Genomic DNA, 18,440 nt, shown 5'->3' with positions numbered 1-18,440 from the left:
TGTAGATTTATTTGTTCTTAAGGGCAGCATGGTATCATTGTGGATAGCACAATTGCTTCACAGCTCCAGGGTCCCAGGTTCGATTCCGGCTTGGGTCACTGTCTGTGCGGAGTCTGCACATCCTCCCCGTGTCTGCGTGGGTTTCCTCCGGGTGCTCCGGTTTCCTCCCACAGTCCAAAGATGTGCAGATTAGGTGGATTGGCCATGATAAATTGCCCTTAGTGTCCAAAATTGCCCTTCGTGTTGGGTGGAGGTGTTGACTTTGGGTAGGGTGCTCTTTCCAAGAGCCGGTGCAGACTCAATGGGCCGAATGGCCTCCTTCTGCACTGTAAATTCTATGATAATCTATGATTAATCTAGGACAAAGGTTCGGCACAACATCGTGGGCCGAAGGGCCTGTTCTGTGCTGTATTTTCTATGTTCTATGTAACCAGTACAGTTGACAAGGTGGAGCCAGCCTACGTGGTATATTTGGACTTTCAGAAGGCGTTTGACAAAGTCCCGCATAAGAGATTATTATGCAAAATTAAAGCGCATGGGATTGGGGAAAATGTATTGAGGTGGATAGAAAACTGGTTGGCAGAGAGGAAACAAAGAGTTGGGATTAATGGGTCCTTTTCAAATTACCAGGCAGTAACTAGTGGGGTACCACAGGGATCGGTGCTGGGACCCCAGCTATTCACAATATATATTAATGATTTGTATGAGGGAACAAAATGTAAAATCTCAAAGTTTTCAGATGATACCAAGTTGGGTGGGAGGGTGAACTGTGACGAGGATGCAGGGATCCTATAGCATGATCTGGACAGGTTGGGCGAGTGGGCAAATGAATGGCAGATGCAGTATAATTTGGATAAGTATGAGGTTATTCACTTTTGAAGCAAAAACAGGAAGGCAGATTACTACCTGAACGGTTGTAAGTTGGGAGAGGGGAGTGTGCAGCGGGACCTGGGTGTCCTTGTGCACCATTCGCTGAAGGTAAGCATGCAGGTGCAGCAGGCGGTAAAGAAGGCTAATGGTATGTTGGCCTTCATTGCGAGAGGTTTCGAGTATAGAAGCAGGGATGTGTTGCTGCAATTATACAGGACCTTGGTGAGGCCACACCTGGAGTATTGTGGGCAGTTTCGGTCTCCTTCTCTGAGGAAGGATGTTCTTGCTCTCGAGGGAGAGCAGCGAAGGTTTACCAGACTGATTCCAGGGATGGCGGGACTGTCATATGAGGAGAGATTGACTAGGTTGGGATTGTTCTCGCTGGAGTTCAGAAGAATGAGGGGGGATCTCATAGAGACTTATAAAATTCTAACAGGACTGGACAGGGTAGATGCAGGGAAGATGTTACCAATGATGGGTGTGCCCAGAACCAGGGGTCACAGTCTGAGGATTCAGGGTAAACCATTTCGGACAGAGACAAGGAGACATTTCTTCACCCAAAGAGTGGTGAGCCTGTGGAATTCATTACCACAGGAAGTATTGATGCTAAAACTTTGAATATATTCAAGAGGCGGCTGGATATAGCACTTGGGGAGAATGGGATCAAAGCTACGGGGAGAAAGCAGGATTCGGCTATGGAGTTGGATGATCAGCCATGATGGTGATGAATGGCGGAGCAGCTCGAAGGGCCAAAAGGCCTCATCCTGCTCCTATCGTCTATGTATCTATGTGTTGTGTTATGTAATTTGGAATAACACAAGCTGCCACTTGATGCAGTTTTGAGTAAAAGATGCTCCAGACTTTGAAGTGAGTTTCATAGAATTTACAGTGCAGAAGGAGGCCATTCGGCCCAGCGAGTCTGCACCGGCTCTTGGAAAGAGCACCCTACCCAAGGTCAACACCTCCGCCCTATCCCCATAACCCAGTAACCCCACCCAACACTAAGGGCAATTTTGGACACTAAGGGCAATTTATCATGGCCAATCCACCTAACCCGCACATCTTTGGACTGTGGGAGGAAACCGGAGCACCCGGAGGAAACCCACGCACACACGGGGAGGATGTGCAGACTCCGCACAGACAGTGACCCAAGCCGGAATCGAACCTGGGACCCTGGAGCTGTGAAGCAATTGTGCTATCCACAAGGCAATGTGTTTATTGAACTATTAGCACAGTTCTCAATGAGTTTGACTCTCTGCTAATCTAAATGTAGTAACTCAGTCTGACTGAACCAGCCTTGCTCTGAGCCACGTGCAGGGGTGTGATGCTGAGGATACACCCTGTCTCACTCTGTAGATGTTGGTCTGTGGAAAGAGGCGGGATGTGAGTGCCTCATCCCTTTTATAGTGAGATACCACCCCTGAGTGTCCTGACTGCTCATTGGTCGTGTCCTATTCTATGTGTTCATTAGCTGCATGTTTGCATATCGTGACACTTTGTATCTATGATCCTTGTGACACCCCAATATTCACTCCCTGCCAGCATGAAAAAGCCCTGTTTATCCCCACTCCCTGCTTTGATCCATTCACTAATCCTCTATCCATACTAATACATTAACCTCAATTCCAGGAGGCGTTTTCTTGCCAATTAGCCACTTTATGGCATCTCATTGAATGTCTTTTAGTATGCTACATATCTTGGTTTCCCCTTTATCTACCCTCCAATTAACATCCTTAACAAACTCTTAATAAATTTGTCAAATAGAATTTCCCTTTAGTAAAATCATGTTGATTTATTCTAATCATACTTTGCTGCATTGTTAAGACTTTCTTACTTATAGATTCCAGTATTTTCCCAACAAGAAGAACAAAGAACATTACTGCACAGCAACTGGCCCTTCGGCCCACCAAGCCTGCCCCAATCCAGATTCCTTATTGCCCAAACAATCTAAATCCCTCCATTTCCTGCCCCTTCATGTGTCTAGCAAGATACCTCTTAAACGTTGCTACCATGCCTGCCTTCACTACCTCCACTGGCAACGTGTTCCAGACATCCACCACCCTCTGCGTGAAAAACTTTTCCCACACATCTCCCCTAAACTTTCCCCCTCACCTTGAACCTGTGCCCCCTTGTAATTGCGTCTTCCACCCTGGGAAAAAGTTTCTGACTATTCACCCTGTCTATACCTCTCGTAATTTTGTCGATCTCAATCAGGTCTCCCCTCAGCCTCCGTCTTTCCAACAAAAACAATTCAAGTTTATTCAACCTCTCCTCGTAGCTAACACCCTCCAGACCAGGCAACGTCCTGGTAAACCTTCTTTGCACTCTCTCCAAAGCTTCCACATCCTTCTGGTAGTGTGGTGACCAGAACTGCACACAACATTCCAAATGTGGCCTAACTAAAGTTTTATACATCTGTAACATGACCTGCCAACTCTTGTACTCAATGTCCCAGGCGATGAAGGCAAGCATGCCGTATGCCTTCTTGACCACCTTATCCAACTGCATTGCCACTTTCATGGAACAATGGACCTGATCACCTAGATCCCTCTGTATGTCAATACTCGTGAGGGTTCGGCCATTTACAGTATTTGAATTTGATCTTTCAAAATGCATCACCTCACATTTGTCCGGATTGAACTCCATCTGCCATTTCTCTGCCTAACTCTCCAATCTATCTATATTCTGCTGTATTTTCTGACAGTCCCCTTTCTGACAGTCCCCTTCACAATCTGCAACTCACCTACCTTAGTGTCACCTGCAAACTTGCTAATCAGACCATCTACATTTTCCTCCAGATAATTTATATATATTGCAAACGACAGTGGGCCCATCACTGATCCCTGTGGAACACCACTAGTTACAGATCTCCATTCTGAAAAACTCCCTTCCATTGTTACTCTTTGCCTCCTGTTGCCAATCCAGTTCTTTATCCATCTCGCTAGCACACCCCGAATCCCATGCAAATTTACCTTTTGTACCAGTCTGCCATGAGGGACCTTGACAAACACTTTACTAAAGTCCATGTAGACACCATCCATAGCCTTTCTCTCATCAATTAGTTTTGTCACCTCCTCAAAAAACTCTAATCAGGTTGGTAAGACACGACCTTCCCCGCACAAAACCATGTTGTCTATCACTAACAAGTCCATTCGCTTCCAAATGTGAATAAATTCTGTCCCTCAGTATCTTCTCCAACAGCTTCCCCACCACTTAACGTCAGGTTCACCGGCCTATAATTACCTGGATTATCCCTGTTTCCCTTCTTAAACAATGGGACAACTATTGGCTATTCTCCAGTCCTCTGGAACCTCGCCTGTGGTCAAAGATGATGTAAAGATATTTGTTAAGGCCCCAGGTATTTCCTCTCTTGCCTCCCACAGTAACCTGGGATATATCCCATCCGGCCCAGGGGACTTGTCTACCTTAGTGCATTTTAAGATATCAAACACTTCCTCCTTCATTATGCTGACATGTCTGAGAACATTCATACATCCATCCCTAACCTCAACATCCGTCACATCCCTCTCCTTGGTGAATACCAATGCAAAGTACTCATTAAGGATCTCACCCAGTTCCTCTGACTCCACGCGTAACTTCCCTCCTTTGTCCTTGTGTGTGCCTACTCTTTCCCATCTACTCTCTTCCTCCTTTTTTCTGTGTAAAAGACCTTGGTTAGTCTGACTTCGGTCATTGGTAAGATTTCAGAGTCTGTTATTAAAGATGAGATCGCGAAGCACTTGGAAGTGCATAAAATAGGACTGAGTCAGCACGGCTTCGTCAAAGGGAGGTCGTGTCTGACAAATCTGTGAGTTTGCGAAAATGACAAGGAAGTTAAACAAAGGAGAACAGTGGATGTGATTTATTTAGATTTCCAGAAGGCCTTTGACAAGGTGCCGCACACGAGACTGTTAAATAAGTTAAGAGCCCATGGTGTTAAGGGTAAGATCCTGGCATGGATAGAGGATTGGCTGACTGGCAGAAGGCAGAGAGTGGGGATAAAGGGGTCTTTTTCAGGATGGCAGCCGGTGACTAGTGGTGGGCCTCAGGGGTCTGTGCTGGGACCACAACTTTTCACAATATACATTAATGATCTGGAAGAAGGAACTGAAGGCACTGTTGCTAAGTTTGCAGATGATACAAAGATCTGTGGAGAGACAGGTAGTAGTTAGGAAGCAGGCGGGCTGCAGAAGGACTTGGACAGGCTAGGAGAGTGGGCAATGAAGTGGCAGATGGAATACAATGTGGAAAAGTGTGAGGTTATGCACTTTGGAAGGAGAAATGGAGGCATAGACTATTTTCCAAATGGGAAGATGCTTAGACAATCAGAAGCACAAAGGGACTTGGGAATCCTTGTTCACGATTCTCTTAACGTGCAGGTTCAGTCAGCATTTAAGAAGGCAAATGCAATGTTAGCATTCATGTCAAGAGGGCTAGAATACAAGACCAGGGATGTACTTCTGAGGCTATTTCAGGCTCTTGTCAGACCCCATTTGGAGTATTGTGAGCAGTTTTGGGCCCCATATCTAAGGAAGGATGTGCTGGTTCTGGAAAGGGTCCAGAGGAGGTTCACAAGAATAATCCCTGCAATGAAGAGCTTGTCGTATGAGGAACGGTTGAGGACTCTGGGTCTGTACTCATTGGAGTTTAGAAGGATGAGGGGGGATCTTATTGAAACTTACAGGATACTGCGAGGCCTGGATAGAGTGGATGTGGAGAGGATGTTTCCACTTGTAGGAAAAACTAGAAGCAAAGGCCACCATCTCAGACTAAAGGGACGATCCTTTAAAACAGAGATGAGGAGGAATTTCTTCAGCCAGAGGGTGGTGAATCTGTGGAACTCTTTACCGCAGAAGGCTGTGGGAGGCCAAATCACTGAGTGTCTTTAAGACAGAGATAGATAGGTTCTTAATTAATAAGGGATCAGGGGTTATGGGGAGAAGACAGGAGAATGGGGATGAGAAAAATATCAGCCATGATTGAATGGCGGAGCAGACTCGATGGGCCGAGTGGCCTAATTCTGCTCCTATGTCTTATTGTCTAGTGGGATTTTCCTTGACCCTGCTTGCCAAAAACATTTCATGGTCTCTTTTAGCCCTCCTAACTCCACATTTGAGTTTATTCCTACTTTCCCTATATTTTTCAAAAATTTTGTCTGTTTTTAGTTGCCTAGACCTTATGTGTGCTTCCCTTTTCCTTGTGACTAGTCTCACAATTTCCCATGGTTCCCTAATCCTGCCATTTCTACCCTTCATTTTCACAGGGACATGCCTGTTCTGCACTCGAATCAACTGGTCTCTAAAAGGCTCCCACATATCAAATGTGGATTTACCCTTAAACAGCCGCTCCCAATCCACATTCTCCAGCTCTTTCCAAATTATGTTGTAGTTAGCTTTCCCGCAATTTAGCACCCTCACTCGAGGACCACTCTTGTCCTTATCCATGAGTATTCGAAAACTTATGGAATTACGATTACTATTCCCAAAATGTTCCCCGACCCAAAACTTTGGTCACCTGGCCTTGCTCATTCCCCAATACTAGATCCAGTAAGGCCCATTCCCTGGTTGAACTATCAACATACTGTTTCAAAAAACCCTCTTGGACACACCTAATCAATTGCTCTTCATCTGAATCTCTGGCACAAAGGGATATGCAGTCAAAATGGGGGAAATTAAAATCACCCACCACAACAACCCTGCTATTTTTATATCTGACTACATATTTGTTCCTCTGTACCCCGCTGGCTGTTGGGAGGCCACTAGTACAACTTCAACATTGTGGTTGCACCCTTCCTATTTGTGAGCTCTACCCTTCCCTCCAAGATATCCTCCCTCATCACAGCTGTGATATGTTTCCTAACCAGTAATGCAACTCCCCCACCCTTTCTGCTACCCACTCTGTCTCGTCTAAAACATCGATATCCCGGATCATTAAGCTGCCAATCCAGTCCCTCCTTTAACCATGTATCCAGAATAGGAACAAGATCATAATTCCCCACATTAATCCAAGCTCATCCGTCTTACCTGTTATAATTCTTGCATTGAAGCAAATGCACTCCAGACCTCCAGACCCACTGAGCTCAGCGACCTCCCTCTGCCTGCTCTCCCTCTTTGCTATATTTGTCTTAGACTCAAGCTCTTCCCCAGTCTCGAAACACTGGCCTGCGCTCCGGTTCACAGCCCTGCCAAACGTTTAAACCTTCCCGATCCCGTTAGCAAACCTGCCGGCCAGGATATTGGTGCCCCTCCAGTTTAGGTGCAACCCGTCCTGCTTGTATAGGTCCCACCTTCCCTGGAAGACACACCAATGATCCACAACTGATGCTAAATGGCCTGCAGTTCACTTTTTAATAAAGGAGGGAGAGAGAAAGCAATGGTTTAACTAACTAGCAAGCTTCTATTTCTTGTGTTCCTGATTTTCGCAGGTTCTTCTTGTCCCCAATACTTTGGTTTCAAAGTCCAGTTCCTTGGCTTTAAATTCCTCCACAACTACCTCTACCGTCTCCCCTTCCTCATATTCCCACCTGAGCACTTTGTTCTTCTGAGAGGCTTATTGTGTATCCCCTTGCTCAACAGGTGGTAGTGGAGTATTTGCTCCACATAAATCTCTCCACTGCTCCTTTAAAAAGCCTTTAGTCACTGTTCCCTATCTCTCCTTCCTGGAATGGCAAGTGGTATATTTCCATCGTCCTGTGAAGCACATTTAGTGTTTATTTACATCAGTGGACCCTATTGGGGAACTGTTCAACAGTTCAACAGTGTAACGTGGCCACCAGCATCATCAGGTAGCCTCTGGAAGGTGCACGGGAGCACCATGCTGCTTCACCTTGGCTGGCTGTATCTGCATGACATTTCCTCATTATTGCTCAAGGTCTAGCTACATTGACTTTGCAATTTATGTCAAACCCAGGGATAATGATGAGTGGCTCTGGGAACCACACATTACCCTGTTCTGATGTTCTGGAAGTAGGATCATGCAGCAGAAGATGTTGTGAGGTATTTTTACCATTCTGAGCACCGTGTTCTTTGACTGTGGCATTGAGTTTCTGATTTGATTTATTATTGTCACATGTATTAGTATACAGTGAAAGTATTGTTTCTTGCCTGCTGTACAAACAATGCGTACCGTACATAGGGAAGGAAGGAGAGACTGCAGAATATAATGTTACAGTTATAGCAAGGTGTTGAGAAAAGATCAACTTAATACGAGGTAGGTCCATTCAAAAGTCTGATGGCAGTAGGGAAGAAGCTGTTCTTGAGTCGGTTGGTACGTGACCTCAAGCTTTGGTATCTTTTTCCTGACGGAAGAAGGTGGAAGAGAGTATGTCCGGGGTGCGTGGGGTCCTTAATTATGCTGGCTGCCTTTCCGAGGCAGTTGCCTTTCCACCTGAAGACAATAATAATAATTTTCATTAGTGTCACAAGTAGGCTGACATTAACACTGCAATGAAGTTACTGTGAAAATCCCCTAGTCGCCACATTCCGGCGCCTGTTCGGGAACACAGAGGGAGAATTCAGAATGTCCAATTCACCCAACAGCACGTCTTTCGGGACTTGTGGGAGGAAACCGGAGCACCCGGAGGAAACCCACACAGACACGGGGAGAACGTGCAGACTCCGCACAGACAGTGACCCAAACCGGGAATTGAACACGGGTCCCTGGCACTGTGAAGCAATAGCGCTAACCACTGTGCTACCGTGCTGCCCCCAAGATGTGTTGAGGAAGCAGTTCTTTCATTTATCTGTTGGCCACTCATACTCTGGACTGTTTTAATCAGCAGGTTCAGCTATGGTTGAGCTGTAAAGTTAATGTCAGTTAAATATATTTTGGGGAAAAATCCTTCCCTCTACTTTGCTTCTTCAGTGGCTAACTGCATTCATTATGTGGTTTCTGAATCATACAACACCGAGCTCTCAACTTCCACTCGAACGTTTGTTCTCAGTTAGCTGACCTTCCATGGTCAGCAATGGGTTAATGATGTTTGTCTTTAGGTTGCAGAATTAGACAGGAAATATGAGATGGGCTAGGACCAATTATGGAATCACTGTGTACCCTTGTATGAAGAATGGCATCTTGAGTGAGGATATATATCAATATTTATATTGATGGAACTTTGACACCAAATGTTTGTTTTTAATCAGCTTCAGCTGCAGTTAAATCAAGATGTGAATGTCTTGCATCAAGACAGTGAGAATTCTCCAAAAAATAAACGCGGAGTCTTGCCAAAGCAAGCTACTAATATCATGCGGTCCTGGCTGTTCCAGCACATCGCAGTGAGTATCACATGTCATGCTGTTTACTGTGGGTGACAGCTGCAAGAAAACTCCTGTTTTCAATTTGTTACGCTCATTTGAACAGATTCTTTTTTATTTTGTGTGTTCAATTGCTTTTTTTTTGTGGACTGGTGTGACATTTAATATCATCAAACTGCTCACATGATAAACATTTCCAGTTGCGTGACTAATTGTGGACAGTTGTCACATGCTTGATTGAGCAAATATTCCATTGCTTGGTTGTGAAGATCACCTTGTTCCATAGGCACAACTTGACCAGCAAGATTTAGTCTTAGGTGCTTAAAAACTAATGAAAGTAATAATATTTTTATTGTCACAAGTAAGCTTACATTAACACTGCAATGAAGTTACTGTGAAAAGCCCCTCGTCGCCACATTCCGGTGCCTGTTCGGGTCACAGAGGGAGAATTCAGAATGTCCAATTCACCTAACCGCACGTCTTTCGGGACTTGTGGGAGGAAACCGGAGCACCCGGAGGAAACCCACACAGACACGCTGCTCTAGTCTATGTATACACTCACCCCCCCCACACAAACTGAGCTGTTTCATGATCTCCTGCCTCCAAATGCTGCATCAATCCTCTCGTAATCAGTTGATAAGAGATCTGGGGCGACATTCTCCGACCCCCCGCCGGGTCGGAGAATCGCCGGGGGCTGGCGTGAATCCCGCCCCCGCCGGTTGCCGAAGTCTCCGGCACCGGATATTCGGCGGGGCAAATTCGCGCCGCGCCGGTTGGCGGGCCCCCCCGCTCGATTCTCTGGCCCGGATGGGCCAAAGTCCCGCCGATAAATTGCCTGTCCCGCCGGCGTAAATTAAATCACCTACCTTACCGGCGGCGTGGGCGGGCTCCTGGGTCCTGGGGGGGGCGCGGGGCGTTCTGACCCCGGGGGATGCCCCCACGGTGGCCTGGCCCGCGATCGGGGCCCACCGATCCGCGGGCGGGCCTGTGCCGTGGGGGCACTCTTTCCCTTCTGCCTCCGCCACGGTCTCCACCGCGCATGCGCCGCCCGGAGATGTCATTTCCGCGTCAGCTGGCGGGGCAACAAAGGCCGTTTCCGCCAGCTGGCGGGGTGGAAATTCCTCCGATGTCGGCCTAGCCCCTCAATGTTGGGGCTCGGCCCCCAAAGATGCGGAGCATTCCGCACCTTTGGGGCGGCGCGATGCCCGTCTGATTGGCGCCGTTTTGGGCGCCAGTCGGCGGACATCGCGCCGTTTCCAGAGAATTTCGCCCCTGATTACCCATAATACCAACATGACAGAAACGGCTCTATCTATCCCATGGTTTTATACTCCAGGCAGCATTGCAGTCCAGCAAACTGAATTGGGAGGAGAAAAGATCCCTCTGACTTTACTCTCAGGCTCCTACACGAGTGTTCTGGAGATTAATTTTTAATTTTAGGGCTCCAGGATAATCTATGGGCCTCAGCAACCTGAGTACAATCCATGGGTCCACATTCCACATCCATGCAAACTACTTATGAAGGATGAACACTTGCGTGGGGAATGGCAGAAACTGAAATGATTCACATCCAAAATCCTATTGACCAAGATTCTGCTGGAACCTATTCCCCAGAGCAACTAATCAGCTTCACAAATTACTGGTGAGAACACACCTGGAGTTATGGACACCACACCGTAGGAAAGATACATTGGTGTTCATTGGCATGCAGGGCGCACAAAATAGCCTTACCAAAATAAGACCTGTAAGCCAAGAGTTAAATTACGAACAGAGGTTGCACACACTGGGATTAAATTCCCTGGAATTTAGAAAGTTTTTTTTAAAGATATATTTATTTAAAGTTTTTGAACACAATTTTTCTCCCTTACAAACAATAACCCCCCCCCACGTAACAAAAAAACGAGAAATCGCGCAGAGCAAGATATATACATGGCAAAATTATATATTTACACAGCTTTGTACACTGGCCCTCACCCGTACGTGCCAGTTTCCCCAACCCTTCATGTTATCTCTTGCTCATCCACCCTCCCCGGCAGTCCCCCCTTTCCTCCCCCGCTACCCCCTCGCCCCCCCATCCCAGGACGTTCCCCCCCGCCCCCCCACCCACCCAAAAGGTTGCTGCTGCTGCTGACCGACCTTCCTCTAATGCTCCGCGAGATAGTCTAGGAACGGTTGCCACCGCCTGTAGAACCCCTGCGCAGACCTTCTCAAGGCGAACTTAATCCTCTCCAACTTTATGAACCCAGCCATATCATTTATCCAGGCCTCCAGGCTGGGGGGCTTCGCCTCCTTCCACATTAGCAAGATCCTTCGCCGGGCTACTAGGGACGCAAAGGCCAGAATGCCGGCCTCTTTCGCCTCCTGCACTCCCGGCTCGTCCACTACTCCAAATATTGCTAGCCCCCAGCTTGATTTGACCCGGACTTTCACCACCTGAGATATTGCTCCCGCCACTCCTCTCCAGAACCCCTCCAATGCCGGGCATGACCAAAACATATGGACATGGTTCGCTGGGCTCCCTGAGCACCTTCCACATCTGTCCTCTACCCCAAAGAACCTACTCAGCCTCGCCCCCGTCAAGTGCGCTCTGTGGACCACCTTAAATTGTATCAGGCTGAGCCTGGCACACGAGGAGGAGGAATTAACCCTACCCAGGGCATCAGCCCACAGACCTTCCTCGATCTTCTCCCCCAGCTCCTCCTCACATTTACCCTTCAACTCTTCTACCAGCGCTACCCCCTCTTCTTTCATCTCTTGGTGTATTTCCGACACCTTGCCCTCCCCGACCCATACACCCGAGATCACCCTATCTTGAACTTCTTGTGCCGGGAGCAACGGGAATTCCCTCACCTGTCACCTCACAAAAGCCCTCACCTGCATATATCTAAAGGCATTTCCCGGGGGTAACTCGAACTTCTCCTCCAGTGCCCCTAGGCTCGCAAACGTCCCATCGATGAACAGGTCCCCCATTCTTCCAATCCCCGCCCGATGCCAGCTCTGGAGCCCCCCGTCCATCTTCCCCGGGACAAATCGGTGGTTACCCCTGATCGGGGACCACACCGATGCTTCCATTGCACCCCGGTGCCATCTCCACTGGCCCCAGATCCTTAGCGTAGCCGCCACCACCGGGCTCGTGGTATACATTGTCGGCGAGAGCGGCAGCGGTGCCGTCACCAACGCCCCCAGGCTCGTTCCTTTACAGGACGCCGTCTCCATCCTCTTCCATGCCGCCCCCTCTCCCTCCATAACCCACTTGCGGATCATCGCCACATTTGCTGCCCAGTAGTAGCTCCCCAGGTTTGGCAGCGCCAACCCTCCTTGGTCCCTAGTGCGTTTCAGGAACCCTCTCCTTACCCTCGGGGTCTTATTTGCTCACACAAACCCCATAATACTCCTGCCTACTCTCTTAAAAAAGGCCTTAGTGATCACGATGGGAAGGCACTGAAACACAAACAGAAACCTCGGAAGGACCACCATTTTGACCGACTGCACTCTACCCGCCAGCGAGAGCGGTAACATGTCCCATCTTTTGAAATCCTCGTCCATTTGCTCCACCAACCTTGTCAGATTCAGTTTATGTGGTGTCCCCAACTCCTGGCTATCTGGATCCCCAGATACCGGAAGCTCCCCTCCGCCCTCCTCAGCGGTAGGTCCCCTATCCCTCTTTCTTGGTCCCCCGCCTGTAATACAAAGAGCTCACTCTTCCCTACATTGAGCTTATAGCCCGAAAACTCCCCAAACTCCCTTAGAGTCTGCATGACCTCCACCATCCCCTCCATTGCATCCGCCACGTACAGCAACAGGTCATCCGCATATAGCGACACCCGATGCTCTTCTCCCCCTCGGACCACCCCCCTCCATTTATTAGACTCCCTCAATGACATGGCCAATGGTTCGATCGCCAATGCGAACAACAGGGGGGACAGGGGGCACCCCTGCCTCGTCCCTCGGTACAGTCAAAAGTACTCCGACCTCCGCCGGTTCGTCACTACACTCGCCATTGGGGCTCTGTAAAGGAGCTTAACCCAATTGATAAACCCTCCCCCGAACCCAAACCTACGCAGCACCTCCCAGAGGTACTCCCACTCTACTCGGTCAAAGGCCTTATCCGCGTCCATAGCTGCCACTATCTCCGCCTCTCCCTCCTCCGATGGCATCATTATCACGTTTAAGAGCCGCCGCACATTGGTGTTTAGTTGCCTGCCCTTTACAAATCCCGTCTGGTCCTCGTGGATTACCCCCGGGACACAATCCTCGATCCTCGTGTCCAGCACTTTTGCCAGCAACTTTGCAACCACATTGAGGAGTGAGATCGGCCTGTACGATCCACATTGCAGTGGGTCCTTGTCCCGCTTTAGGATCAAAGAAATTGTCGCTTCCGACATTGTCGGGGGCAGGGTCCCCTCCTCTCTTGCCTCATTAAAGGTCCTCACCAGTAGCGGGGCCAACAGGTCTGCGTACGTCCTGTAGAACTCCACCGGGAATCCGTCCGCTCCCGGGGCCTTCCCCACCTGCATGCTCCCCAAACCCTTGCTCAGCTCCTCCAACCCAATTGGTGCCCCCAAACCAGCCACCTCTTGCTCCTCCATCCTCGGGAATCTCAGCTGATCTAGGAATCGTCTCATCCCCTCTTCCCCCACTGGGGGCTGGGATCTGTACAGCTCTTCATAAAAGGCCTTGAATACCTCGTTTATTTTCGTCGCACTCCGAACCGTGGCTCCCCTTTCATCTTTGACTCCCCCTATTTTCCTCGCTGCCATCCTCTTACGGAGCTGGTGTGCCAGCATCCGACTAGCCTTTTCCCCATACTCGTAGGTCACTCCCTGCGCTTTCCTCCACTGTGCCTCCACCTTCCCTGTGGTCAACAGGTCAAACTCCGTCTGGAGCCGTCGTCTTTCCCCAAGTAATCTTTCCTCCGGGGCCTCTGCGTATCTCCTGACCACTCTCAAAATCTCCCCCATTCCCAACTGCTCTCCAGAACCCCTCCAATGCCGGGCATGACCAATACATATGGACATGGTTCGCCGGGCTCCCTGAGCACCTTCCACATCTGTCCTCTACCCCAAAGAACCTGCTCAACCTCGCCCCTGTCAAGTGCGCTCTGTGGACCACCTTAAATTGTATCAGGCTGAGCCTGGCACACGAGGAGGAGGAATTAACCCTACCCAGGGCATCAGCCCACAGACCTTCCTCGATCTCCTCCCCCAGCTCCTCCTCCCATTTACCCTTCAACTCTTCTACCAGCGCTTCCCCCTCTTCTTTCAACTCCTGGTGTATTTCCGACACCTTGCCCTCCCCGACCCATACACCCGAGATCACCCTATCTTGAACTTCTTGTGCCGGGAGCAACGGGAATTCCCTCACCTGTCACCTCACAAAAGCCCTCACCTGCATATATCTAAAGGCATTTCCCGGGGGTAACTCGAACTTCTCCTCCAGTGCCCATAGGCTCGCAAACGTCCCGTCGATGAACAGGTCCCCCATTCTTCCAATCCCCGCCCGATGCCAGCTCTGGAGCCCCCCGTCCAGCTTCCCCGGGACAAACCGGTGGTTACCCCTGATCGGGGACCACACCGATGCTCCCATTGCACCCCGGTGCCGTCTCCACTGGCCCCAGATCCTTAGCGATGCCGCCACCACCGGGCTCGTGGTATACTTTGTCGGCGAGAGCGGCAGCGGTGCCGTCACCAAAGCCCCCCGGCTCGTTCCTTTACAGGACGCCATCTCCATCCTCTTCCATGCCGCCCCTCTCCCTCCATAACCCACTTGCGGATCATCGCCACATTTGCTGCCCAGTAGTAGCTCCCCAGGTTTGGCAGCGCCAACCCTCCTTGGTCCCTAGTGCGTTCCAGGAACCCTCTCCTTACTCTCGGGGTCTTATTTGCTCACACAAACCCCATAATACTCCTGCCTACTCTCTTAAAAAAGGCCTTAGTGATCACGATGGGAAGGCTCTGAAACACAAACAGAAACCTCGGAAGGACCACCATTTTGACCGACTGCACTCTACCCGCCAGCGAGAGCGGTAACATGTCCCATCTTTTGAAATCCTCGTCCATTTGCTCCACCAACCTCGCCAGATTCAGTTTATGTAGGGTCCCCCAACTCCTGGCTATCTGGATCCCCAGATACCGGAAGCTCCCCTCCGCCCTCCTCAGCGGTAGGTCCCCTATCCCTCTTTCTTGGTCCCCCGCCTGTAATACAAAGAGCTCACTCTTCCCTACATTGAGCTTATAGCCCGAAAACTCCCCAAACTCCCTTAGAGTCTGCATGACCTCCACCATCCCCTCCATTGCATCCGCCACGTACAGCAACAGGTCATCCGCATATAGCGACACCCAATGCTCTTCTCCCCCTCGGACCACCCCCCTCCATTTATTAGACTCCCTCAATGACATGGCCAATGGTTCGATCGCCAATGCGAACAACAGGGGGGACAGGGGGCACCCCTGCCTCGTCCCTCGGTACAGTCAAAAGTACTCCGACCTCCGCCGGTTCGTCACTACACTCGCCATCGGGGCTCTATAAAGGAGCTTAACCCAATTGATAAACCCTCCCCCGAACCCAAACCTACGCAGCACCTCCCAGAGGTACTCCCACTCTACTCGGTCAAAGGCCTTCTCCGCATCCATAGCTGCCACTATCTCCGCCTCTCCCTCCTCCGATGGCATCATTATCACGTTTATGAGCCGCCGCACATTGGTGTTTAGTTGCCTGCGCTTTACAAATCCTTTACATTACCCCTGGGACACAGTCCTCAATCCTCGTGGCCAGCACTTTTGCCAGCAACTTTGCAACCACATTGAGGAGTGAGATTGGCCTGTATGATCCACATTGCAGTCGGTCCTTGTCCCGCTTTAGGATCAAAGAAATTGTCGCTTCCGACATTGTCGGGGGCAGGATCCCCTCCTCTCTTGCCTCATTAAAGGTCCTCACCAGTAGCGGGGTCAACAGGTCTGCGTACTTCCTGTAGAACTCCACCGGGAATCCGTCCGCTCCCGGGGCCTACCCCACCTGCATGCTCCCCAAACTCTTGCTCAGCTCCTCCAACCCAATTGGTGCCCCCAAACCAGCCACCTCTTGCTCCTCCACCCTCGGGAATCTCAGCTGATCTAGGAATCGTCTCATCCCCTCTTCCCCCACTGGGGGCTGGGATCTGTACAGCTCATCATAAAAGGCCTGGAATAGAATCATAGAATCATCGAAGTTTACAGCATGGAAACAGGCCCTTCGGCCCAACCAGTCCATGCCGCCCAGTTTTTACCATTAAGCTAGTCCCAGTTGCCCGCACTTGGCCCATAACCCTCTATACCCATCTTACCCATGTAACTATATAAATGCTTTTTAAAAGACACAATTGTACCCGCCTCTACTACTACCTCTGGCAGCCCATTCCAGACACTCACTACCCTCTGAGTAAAGAAATTGCCCCTCTGGGCCCTTCTGAATCTCTCCCCTCTCACCTTAAACCTATGCCTTCTAGTTTTAGACTACCCTACCTTTGGGAAAAGATGTTGACTATCTACCTTATCTATGCCCCTCATTATTTTATAGACCTCTATAAGATCACCCCTAAGCCTCCTACGCTCCAGGGAAAAAAGTCCCAGTCTATCCAGCCTCTCCTTATAACTCAAACCATCAAGTCCTGGCAACATCCTAGTAAATCTTTTCTGCACTCTTTCTAGTTTAATAATATCCTTTCTATAATAGGGTGACCAGAACTGCACACAGCATTCCAAGTGTGGCCGTACCAATGTCTTGTACAACTTCAACAAGATGTCCCAACTCCTGTATTCAATGTTCTGACCAATGAAACCAAGCATGCCGAATGCCTTCTTCACCACCCTGTCCACCTGCGACTCCACCTTCAAGGAGCTATGAACCTGTACTCCTAGATCTCTTTGTTCTATAACTCTCCCCAACGCCATACCGTTAACTGAGTAGGTCCTGGCCTGATTCGATCTGCCAAAATGCATCACCTCACATTTATCTAAATTAAACTCCATCTGCCATTCGTCGGCCCACTGGCCTAATTGATCAAGATCCCGTTGCAATCCTAGATAACCTTCTTCACTATCCACTGTGCCACCAATCTTGGTGTCATCTGCAAACTTACTAACCATGCCTCCTAAATTCTCATCCAAATCATTAATATAAATCACAAATAACAGTGGACCCAGCACCGATCCCTGAGGCACACCACTGGTCACAGGCCTCCAGTTTGAAAAACAACCCTCTACAACCACCCTCTGCCTTCTGTCGTCCAGCCAATTTTGAATCCAATTGGCAACCTCACCCTGGATCCCGTGAGCTTTAACCTTCTGCAACAACCTACCATGTGGTACCTTGTCAAAGGCTTTGCTAAAGTCCATGCAGACAACGTCTACTGCACTGCCCTCATCTACCTTCTTGGTCACCCCCTCAAAAAACTCAATCAAATTTGTGAGACATGATTTTCCACGCACAAAGCCATGCTGACTGCCCCGAATCAGCCCTTGCCTCTCTAAATGCTTGTAGATCCTGTCTCTCAGAATACCTTCTAGCAACTTACCTACTACAGACGTTGGGCTCACCGGTCTGTAGTTCCCAGGCTTTTCCCTGCTGCCCTTCTTAAACAAGGGCACAGCATTCGCCACTCTCCAATCTTCAGGCACCTCACCTGTGGCTGCCGATGATTCAAATATCTCTGTTAGGGGACCCGCAATTTCCTCCCTAGCCTCCCACAACATCCTGGGATACATTTCATCAGGTCCCGGGGATTTATCTACCTTGATGCGCTTTAAGACTTCCAGCACCTCCTCCTCTGTAATATGCACACTTCTCAAGACATCACTATTTATTTCCCTTAGTTTCCTAACATCCATGCCTTTCTCCACCGTGAATACCGATGAGAAATATTCATTCAGGATCTCACCCAACTCTTGTGGCTCGGCACATAGATGTCCTTGTTGATCCTTAAGAGGCCCTACTCTGTCCCTAGTTACTCTTTTCCCCTTTATGTATCTGTAGAATCTCTTTGGATTCTCCCTTGCATTATTTGCCAAAGCAATTTCATGTCCCCTTTTTGTCCTCCTGATTTCCCTCTTAACTCTATTTCGACAATCTCTATACTCTTCAAGGGATCCACTTGATCCCAGTTGCTTATGTACGTCATATGCCTCCTTCTTCTTTTTGACCAGAGTCTCAATATCTCGAGTCATCCAGGGTTCCCTACTTCTACCAGCCTTGCCCTTCACTCTAAAGGGAATGTGCTTACCCTGCACCCTGGTTAACACATTTTTAAAAGCCTCCCATTTACCAGCCGTCCCTTTGCCTGCC

The 18,440-nt window shown here is 49.2% G+C and overlaps 1 protein-coding gene and 1 long non-coding RNA gene across 5 annotated transcripts in view; one reads left to right on the top strand and one right to left on the bottom strand.

Moving 5' to 3' along the window:
• The window catches only part of LOC140427624 (homeobox protein PKNOX1-like), a 404,309-nt gene that overhangs the window by 295,183 nt on the left and 90,686 nt on the right, over positions 1–18,440 (top strand). For all 4 annotated transcript variants that reach the window (XM_072513041.1, XM_072513042.1, XM_072513044.1 and 1 more), the window contains one exon: positions 9,012–9,143. In XM_072513041.1, coding sequence (XP_072369142.1) covers positions 9,012–9,143 — 132 coding nt within the window. The remainder of the gene's footprint in view (positions 1–9,011; positions 9,144–18,440) is intronic.
• Positions 7,920–18,440, bottom strand: part of LOC140427626 (uncharacterized) — a 63,579-nt gene continuing 53,058 nt past the window's right edge. Inside the window, exon 3 of the long non-coding RNA XR_011948576.1 lies at positions 7,920–8,256. This is a non-coding gene — a long non-coding RNA (uncharacterized lncRNA). The remainder of the gene's footprint in view (positions 8,257–18,440) is intronic.

Source organism: Scyliorhinus torazame, chromosome 8 (genome assembly GCF_047496885.1).
Source record: "Scyliorhinus torazame isolate Kashiwa2021f chromosome 8, sScyTor2.1, whole genome shotgun sequence".
Taxonomy (NCBI): domain Eukaryota; kingdom Metazoa; phylum Chordata; class Chondrichthyes; order Carcharhiniformes; family Scyliorhinidae; genus Scyliorhinus; species Scyliorhinus torazame.
The sequence above is the reverse complement of the archived record's forward strand: the minus strand, read 5'-3'. Positions and strand labels throughout refer to the sequence as shown.